At 38.4% G+C, this 9884-nt stretch overlaps 1 protein-coding gene across 2 annotated transcripts; it reads left to right on the forward strand.

Moving 5' to 3' along the window:
* Positions 1 to 323: 323 nt before the first annotated feature.
* On the forward strand, positions 324 to 8147 carry LOC106067051 (nudC domain-containing protein 2-like). 2 transcript variants are annotated; one of them, XM_056039555.1, is made up of 5 exons: positions 324 to 474; positions 854 to 1105; positions 2511 to 2559; positions 7214 to 7365; positions 7995 to 8147. In XM_056039555.1, exons 2-5 carry the CDS (start codon positions 920 to 922, stop codon positions 8067 to 8069), a joined length of 462 nt encoding a protein of 153 aa, XP_055895530.1. In that variant the 5' UTR covers positions 324 to 474; positions 854 to 919; the 3' UTR covers positions 8070 to 8147. The 2 variants fall into 2 exon arrangements, with proteins under 2 accessions (XP_055895530.1, XP_055895529.1); XM_056039554.1 differs by lacking the exon at positions 324 to 474 and having other exon boundaries at positions 554 to 1105.
* Positions 8148 to 9884: the final 1737 nt, after the last annotated feature.

Genomic DNA, 9884 nt, shown 5'->3' on the forward strand with positions numbered 1-9884 from the left:
TTGGCAGAGTTTTAAGTCATTGATTAAGAAACATGTATGTTTAGATTTACATACTACGTAGGGAGACGTAGGACGTAATCAATATTTTTTTTTTGAAATAACGTCTGTATTTTATAAGATAAGAAGATATGATATAGAATATAGATCTATGACTATGTCAAAGTTTTTGTACAGTGATCTAAATCTAGTTTTATATATCTAGATTTAGTGTTTGATACTGGATAATTAAAAAATCAGACTGGAGTTGACTGGCGCTCACCACCACCCCCCTCTCGTTACTAAAACAATGTTTCAACAACATACATTTGATACATAGTATAGACATAATGATAATCTAGATCTACAATCTAGACTTGTTTAGTTATTACTTCTAGATGTTTTTTTTTTAAATCGAGATCTATTTAGAAAATAGATCAATATCTAATAGTCTATAAATATATTGATCTAACTTGATCACGACAAACTTACTAAAACGTACTTTTAAGTCTTTTACTTTTACTTACTACACTGACTACATGACTACAGTAACTATATATAACTATAAGATCTAGAATAATCTAGTCTAGATTCTAAATTTAACTTGCATATGACTATCATATGATAATGATAAACTGATACTATCAGTGATAGTGATAGATCTACAATAAAAGTAACAATACAATAACAATAAATGAAAAAAGTATAAAAATAAAGTTAATAAAGACTTTAAAAGAGAGATATAATCTAGACTAGACTAAGAATAGTAAGAAGCATCAGTTATCAGTACTGTATAATCAGTTGTCAGTATAGAGTCTATATCTAATCTAGATTCTAGATCTATCTTTTTTATCATCTTCTCTTCTTGATATTATAGAATTCAATTATAGATCTAATAGATAATAGATCTATCATTATCCAATAATATAATAATATAGCAAATATGGCTCACTTTGATGAAAAAAGTGGTGCAGTTCAATGTAAAACAGAATGGGGGTGTTGGTGGCAAACTATTGATGAAGTTTTTATTGAAATTCATTCTGAAACTATTTTAAATTCCAAAGATATCAAATGTGTAATAAAACCTAGAAACATCAGTGTACACATTAAAAACACTACAATACTAGAAGTAAGTGGATTAAAGAAATAGGTCTAATCAGACTAATCTGTTTAAAAACAATTAAAATCTAGTCGTAGATTTTTATTTCTAGAGCTAGTAAAATATAAATGTATAAATTTTTGTAGTAGATCATCTATAATTTCTACTATTATATATTATGGAGGCGCGGTGGCTGAGCGGTAAAGTGCTTGGCATCTGAACCAGGGGTCCCGGGTTCGAATCCCGGTGAAGACTGGGATTTTTATTTTGGGATCCTTGGGCGCATCTGAGTCCACCCAGCTCTAATAGGAACCTGACATTAGTTGGGGAAAAGTAAAGGCGGTTGGTCATTGTGCTGGCCACATGACACCCTCATTAACCGTAGGCCACAGAATCAGATGACCTTTACATCATCTGCCCTATAGACCACAAGGTCTGAAAGGGGAGCTTTAGTTTACTTTTTATTATATATTATAATCTTTTCACATAAATTACTTGTATCCATGTACCAATCAAGTCCATCATATTAATATATAAACTCTGCTAAGTCATTCATTTTCCTGGCTGATTCAGGCAATCCATTCCATGTCCCTGGTTTGTAGCAGATCTAATTATGAAAAGTATTGTGATATCAAATAACAATAAAATCTGTTTTCTTTTTTACAAATCTTATATCAACTCACTTTGTCTGTCGGGTAAAAAGTTGGAACATGTTTTTTCTCCATTTCCCATTCTTGGATCAAGTTTAAACTTTGCACAATTATTCATTGACCTCACAAGACATGAGGTCATCCATGAAACCTTTAGCTAATTAATTGTTGGTGATTAATTATTTTGTTTGATATCGAAATAAGGGGAATAAATGCTAGTTAATGAGAGATGTGGATGTTTATATGGATTTAATCCCCTTATTACATTTTGACACATTTTTTCTCCCCTTTCCGTCCTCGTATCAAGTAGAAATTTTGCATAATTATTCATAGTCGAAGACAATACCTAAATCTATCCAAAAATTAACCAAATTGATTAATTAGTTAGTACTAAATAATTCATTTTGTTTTATATAGCAGAAATGGAGCTAAAAGCAGCAATCAAATAGTTACAGGCTATAGATCTCATAGGGGACCATTTGACTGAGGGGTAAAGCCCTTGACTTCCAAACCAAGGGTTTATGGGCTTGAATCTGGGTGAAGGCTGGAATTTTAAATCTTTGGATTTTTAGGACGTCCATGAGTCCACCCAAATCTAATTGGTAACTAGCCGGGGAAAGTAAAGTTTGTTGGTCATTTTGCTGTCATACCAAACTGTCCATAACCATTGGCTGAAGAAAGAGATGACCTTTACACCAACAGCCCTTTAGTTTGCAAGGTCTGAAAGTTCTACTTTCCTTTTTTTATGTCGATCTAATTGTAATTTGTTTTATTTTTTTTTTCAGGGCAACTTGTTTGAACCAGTTCACGCAGATGATGCGGTCTGGACGCTAGGTAATTAACACACAGTCTTTTGGCAAATGTTTTACATATTATTCTCTTAAAACAATTTTCATTGCATGTGTTTTAAGATATTACTTCTAAAGACTAGTTAATTCAGCCTGATTGGCAAGTTCTAAGGACTGTCTTTCAATCAAAAAATATTTGACAAATGAGAACAGTCAATACACACAAAGAAATTCATTGAGTAACTACTACACACAAACATCTTCATCTTACCCTAAATTATTTCAGCATGGGGGTACGGTGGCTGAGTTGTTAAGTGTTTAGCTTCCAAACCTGGGGTACTAAGTTTGAATCTCTGTAAAAACTGGGATTTTGAATTTTGGAATTTTAGAGTGCCCCTGAGTCCACCCAACTGTAATGGATACCTGTCTTCAGTTGGAGAAAGTAAAGGCGATTGGTCTAAGGACTGTCTTTCAATCAAAAATATTTGACAAATGAGAACAGTCAATACACACAAAGAAATTCATTGAGTAGCTACTACACACAAACATCTTCATCTTACCCTAAATTATTTCAGCATGGGGGTACGGTGGCTGAGTTGTTAAGTGTTTAGCTTCCAAACCTGGGGTACTAAGTTTGAATCTGTAAAAACTGGGATTTTGAATTTTGGAATTTTAGAGTGCCCCTGAGTCCACCCAACTGTAATGGATACCTGTCTTCAGTTGGAGAAAGTAAAGGCGATTGGTCGTTGTGCTGGTTACTTGACACACTGCTCATTAATCATTGGCCTAAGAAACAGATGACCTTAACATCATCTGCCCCGTAGATTATAAGGTCTGAAAGGGGAACTTCACTTTTTATTTTTTAACCATTGCTATCTACATTTGTTTCTTTTTAAAAGTAATTCTTGTAAATTTTTTAGTAGTTCTTACATTTAATTGGTCGATGTTCTCCATACAATTTATTTTTCTGACTTTTTCTTTCCTTTGAATATGAAAGGTTTTGTGCCCGTGTCTTTCGTTTCTTTAGTTTTTGTTGATCAGTTTTATTGGCCTACTTTTACTCTGATTATATCTTATCTTATATAACACAGACGTTACTTCAAAAAAGAAGATGATTACGTCCTACGCGTAATGCATTTAGTCATGCATTTTAACCAATGACTTAAATTCTGCCAAGTCACTGGTTTTCCTGGCTAGCTCAGGCAACCCATTCCATGCTTTAATAGCACTAGGGAAGAAGGAGTATTTGTACAAACTTGTCCTAGCATATGGGACAAGGAATGTGCCTTTATCTTTGTGTCTTGATTGATTGATTTTCTATACTGTTATAAACCTGGTGGTGGCACAAACGGGGGTAGTGGTGTGTGTGTAGTCAGCCGACGCAAATCGCCCCAGGCCAGCGCTAGACGAGCGGTCAACCGTGACGAGTTACGATGGTCAGCCGAGTCGAGTGTCAACACGGCGGTTCGGGAAGGGTCGACGGCGGTTCGTGAACAGAGCTCAGGAGTGTCACGAGAGTTGTAGTCATCTGACCACCTGGAAACGTCGAGCGGCGTTCTGTCCGGTTCGAGAAGGCCAGTAGGGACCCTATATAAGAGCGGAGGTATCGCAGTCAAGACGGTCGAGAAAAGGGACTCATTACAGCAAGGTTCACGGCAGGGGTTCAGAGCCCGGTTCACTACAGTCCGGTCGACTACAGCACAGTTCAGCGGTGTGGTTCTGTACGGAGCATTACGACGGTTCAGTGCGGAGTACTGTCAAGTACAGTTGAGACGGCTGGCGTCTTGATCTTGGTCTGCGATCGAGTCCGACACAACGAGCCTAGTGTGTGAAGTCAGTCCTGAACTGTTGAACCCATTGCAAGCCCGGAACGAGACGGAGAGGCCAGTGCAAGAGTTGATACTGCGGAACAGTGTTATCAGAGAGATATTTGTACAGTGTACGTGTTGCCAATTGTACAGTATTGGCTGTTATTTATTCAACTATTAAAGTGTTACGTTACTTTGGAGCCCTGAGTTGTCAAGTTCTTTACGTTGGTTGTGTAAGGTGCAGTTTGCAGAGAGCCTGAATAGTGAGATTCGTAACAACTGGTGTCAGAAGTGGGATCGGATCGGAATCGGATTGGATCGGATCTACTATGGCTCGTCTGAAACTGCTGTACGAACTTGAATTTAGAGAACTGAAAGAAGAACTCCGTGGACGAAGGCTGAAGACATATGGAAACAAGGAAACTTTGCAAGCACGCCTCCGAGAAGACATGTTGGAAGAAAAAGAAGATCCGGACACATATCTTTTTGAAGTCGAACCTAACTTGCTGGAACAGCTCACCAGTAGCATGCAGCAACAGATCACCAGTACCCGTATCATGCTAGACGAGATGAGTGCGACATTGAAGAAGAACACCGAGGAGTTCTGTAGAGAGATTAAAAAGATGGGTACCTCAGTGAAGGAAATGACGAGCCCCGTGGTGAAAACGATGGACGTGGTGGGAGAAACCTTGTACGACCAAGGAGACTTGAAAGATGAAGGAGATTCACCATCGTTGGACATTGAACAATTACCCACCCAATGCTGTGAATCAATAAGCAGTAAGAATGGCAATGCTGATGAAGGTGGTGCTGCCTGTGAATCCGAAAACAAGGAGTACAGACTTGTGGAGCCGAAAGAGACAGATCAAGAGAACGCTGAGTTTGCCTACAAGCATGTTGCTGAGGGACGTTTACATGATGAAAGCTACCGACGAGGCTTGGACTCTACAGACGTTCGTCCAGATGCTAAGATCAGCGAGAGAAGCCCTGATGGTGATCATGAGAACCCAATGATACCTGATGAAGTCGTTGAGAGACAATTGCAAGTCGGAAGATACCAGCCAGATCGGCACCCAACAGACGTTGGTCAGGCTGCCAAGACTGGAGAGGAAAGTCCTGATGGTGGTGAAAAGAATCCAAGGAAGCTTGACGTTGAAGTTGATGGACATTCGCACGATGAAAGTCATCGACCAGGTCTGAAACCAACAGGCGAATGGCCCGATACTAAGACGAGAGAGAGAGATCCTGATGGTGGTGAAGAAAGCCAAATGGAGCCTGAAGCCGAAGACGAGGGACCTTTGCACGAGGAGTGTTACCAACCTGCCCCACAAGCATGCCCCCCAGACAAGACTGAAGATGATGACTTGTCCCACAATTCCCTGTCCTGTGGATTTGAAGCCCATCCCAGTCCTTCTTCGCAAAGCCCTATGAAGCCACCTCTTTGGTCAACAATCTTGGTAATCCCTGCCCTTACATCCTTTACCTCTCCATGTGTCAAGTGGCTGTCCTCAGTACCGACAGACAAGAGAGCGATGCAACCAAAACGTCACTGCAACAAGAGGACGATCAACTGGAGGAAAAGAAGAAGGTGGCGTTTGCGTAGTCCAACGTGCATGGTGATTCAACCAAGAAATAACTGCAGCCACATAAAGACCAACTGGCGGAGAAGAAGAAGAAGGCGACTTTTCCTGAGTGCAACATGGATGACGATGCGCTCACGACATCAATGCAACCAGATGAAGGCTAACTGGAGGAAAAGAAGAAAACGTTTACTAAATTCAACGTGGGTGGCGATGAAAGCACGACGCCGAGGCAAACAGGTGAAGGCCAACTGGAGGAGAAGAAGGAAGCTGACTGCAACATGGATGGCTCCATCAAGCTCAAGAGGCAAGCCAACTGCCACTGATCGACCCCCGCCTGCAGCGATGAAACTTTACAGCCAATGTCATGATGTCGATTCTGTCCGGGACGGACAGATCTAAGGAGGGGGCAGTGTTATAAACCTGGTGGTGGCACAAACGGGGGTAGTGGTGTGTGTGTAGTCAGCCGACGCAAATCGCCCCAGGCCAGCGCTAGACGAGCGGTCAACCGTGACGAGTTACGATGGTCAGCCGAGTCGAGTGTCAACACGGCGGTTCGGGAAGGATCGACGGCGGTTCGTGAACAGAGCTCAGGAGCGTCACGAGAGTTGTAGTCATCTGACCACCTGGAAACGTCGAGCGGCGTTCTGTCCGGTTCGAGAAGGCCAGTAGGGACCCTATATAAGAGCGGAGGTATCGCAGTCAAGACGGTCGAGAAAAGGGGCTTATTACAGCAAGGTTCACGGCAGGGGTTCAGAGCCCGGTTCACTACAGTCCGGTCGACTACAGCACAGTTCAGCGGTGTGGTTCTGTACGGAGCATTACGACGGTTCAGTGCGGAGTACTGTCAAGTACAGTTGAGACGGCTGGCGTCTTGATCTTGGTCTGCGATCGAGTCCGACACAACGAGCCTAGTGTGTGAAGTCAGTCCTGAACTGTTGAACCCATTGCAAGCCCGGAACGAGACGGAGAGGCCAGTGCAAGAGTTGATACTGCGGAACAGTGTTATCGGAGAGATATTTGTACAGTGTACGTGTTGCCAATTGTACAGTATTGGCTGTTATTTATTCAACTATTAAAGTGTTACGTTACTTTGGAGCCCTGAGTTGTCAAGTTCTTTACGTTGGTTGTGTAAGGTGCAGTTTGCAGAGAGCCTGAATAGTGAGATTCGTAACAATACATAAAATTCTTATAAAAATCTGTGAAATAGTGAAGCTGTGAAAACTAGCCTGAAGTGGCAAGGGCATCACTGTATTTAAAAAAAAAATAGTCTCCCGAATTTCAAATCTTTTCTAAATGTATTATGTTTCAGAGGATAAACGTTTGATTCGCATTTGCCTAAGTAAGTCTCACAACACAGCGGCACACTGCTGGCCGTCCTTGCTTGTAGGGCAGTATGAAGCAGACCCATTCACATTTGATGAGATGCAGAAAAAGTTAACTTTACAAAGATTTCAATATGAGGTGAGTTGAAAGAAAGAAATCCTCTTCTCCGTGAACTGAACCCTAAGGATACAATGAAATATTACTAAGGCCTGTTTCTGAGTTAAGAAAAGAAAGTCTTCGTCAATGCTATTCAAGTATGGCATAAAGTATAGTAATAGTGAACTGAAATAAGATCCAATCCAGCTATTAAAAAAAAACAAATCCCTTTTTACATTGTTTTTAAAGGAAAAAAAACTTAATTTACAAACAAGAGAGGAACTCTTTTGAAAGAGCATAAATATAAAGTTGTCCACTTATTTTAAGCTTAATTAAGTGAAATCAGATTGTCAAATACTGCCATTGGAATAGGAGATGAGCAAATGAATTAGGAATGATGCAAAAACAAATGAAACAAAAATGAAGCAAATATACAATAGTATTTTTTCTAGATGGAATTTTTTAAAAGTCACAGAGAAGTAAACCCTGTTTATTGACAGACAAAATTGTATCAATACAATTTCTTTGTCTTTGTCCTTCTATCTCTCAATATAAATGTTTTTGTTTCTTCTAGAAATATTTTTTTTTTATTCCATTTCCTCTAGAAATGAAACTTTTGTTTTTATTCTTTTGCAATTTGTTTTTTTTTTGTTTTTTTTATCTCTTTCCAGAATCCTGGTATGGACTTCAGTGGGGCAACAATGACTGGAAACTATCAGGGCGGAGGACCACAGCTGCCCAGTTAAAACTAACCTCGTTGCTCATCATGTGTACTTTGTTTACTTCTGACTATATTGTTAAATAAATCAACATGCCATATTGAATTAGGTTTTTCTCCAAATTATTTTTTTTAATCTCTATAGCAATGAAAAAGAAGTGTAATTCATTTATATTCACACAATTACAACATCAACTGAGTAGCTACACCCAGTATTTGATGCTTGATTAAAACTTGTAAGTATTACTAACACTCATAGACATACATAAATATAGACTGGAAAAAGGAAATAACCTCATGTAACTTGAAAACATGTACATCTATTGTTGTCAGATTTCCGAATTCTAAAAAAGTTGCATGATCTTCAGTCTTAGAGATTAAACAAAACTACACTGCTGTATAATAAAGTACAGAAAATTGTAAGTCACTAATTTTCGTTTCATAAAACTCTTATCAGCCAGTCTATATTTATTTATGTCTATGCTAACATTGCATTATTTACCTCCCTTATATGAACAGATACATTAATTCTCAGAACTACTTTTGTAAATGGCATGAGTTTATGCAGCTCTTATCAGACCATACAAGATTCCTATTCTCTTGATATAATGATTATAAGAAACTGAGATCCTTTATACTTTGCAGTCTACTTAGTTCAAGGACATCAAAGTTCTTAAACATTTTTAAAAGCCAAAATTTTCAAATCAAATTTTTAATTCAGAATAATGAGATTAAATATAAACCCTGTAAAAGTATTTACAGTTTATTTGGTGTAAAAAGCTAAGTTGAAATCTTAAGTCTAATAGCTTTAAGTAACTAAAACATTATTAGGCCTTACATTTGAACTCGTGATTCCAATTTCTTTTCTTTAGATAAACACAGTTTAAACACTTATAGATCTATTAATAAACTGAAACAAGGAAACATTTTTTTTTATACTTTAATCCAGGCTGTACAAAACATTGAGCAAATAGAAACTGTACATTGAGTAAACTTTTCATTTTTATATAGTACAAAGTAAATGATAAGATTGAGGCAGAATGTTGATGGAAATCAACCTATACAATAAAATAGATATTTATGCATGCCACTAGAACTCAATAGCAGTTCCATACAAGTGAGACATCTAATAGGGCAATCTTCACATGCTGCTATAAGAGACATTTCGTTTCTAAATCACCCGTATTTGTGTTCAACAGTGGAAAAGCAAGATTGGATCAATACAAAGTGAATCACTATTGACACAAAAATGTTCCTTTTGAGCAATGCAATTTTTTTCACATTTTATCTATAAATTTACTGCCAAAATGTGACACCCGCTGGATTCTAAATGCATTAAACAGTTGGCGAAGCAAACTTCAGCTTTTTTAAAAAGTAAAGTTCCCCTTTCAGACCTTGCAATCTATGGGGCAGATGATGTTAAGGTCATCTGTTTCTTTGGCCAACGGTTAGCAAGCAGGGTGTCTTGTGGCCAGCACTTTTTTTTTTCCCAACTTAAGTCAGGTACCAATTAGAGCTGGGTGGACTTATTGGGCATCTTATAAATCCTGGATTTCAAAATCCCAGTCTTCACCACAGGTTTTTTTGTAAAGTGATTCTCAAAGTTTGATATCAAGGAGTCTTGAAAGTATTATACAAGATGAAACCAATTAAAAAATCTAAACTTTCAATGTTTTAACCCTTAAAGTGCTGAGCTGTTTCACAATGATTGCATACAAAATGGAATTACAATTCTGATGTTTAGAGGCTAAACTACCACAGGGGTTTAAAGGGTTAAGATATCTCTACACATATTCTATGTTACACATGGAATATTACACATGTTACTGGCACAAGGAATTCA

The sequence above is a fragment of the Biomphalaria glabrata genome, chromosome 8 (assembly GCF_947242115.1).
Source record: "Biomphalaria glabrata chromosome 8, xgBioGlab47.1, whole genome shotgun sequence".
Lineage (NCBI taxonomy): Eukaryota > Metazoa > Mollusca > Gastropoda > Planorbidae > Biomphalaria > Biomphalaria glabrata.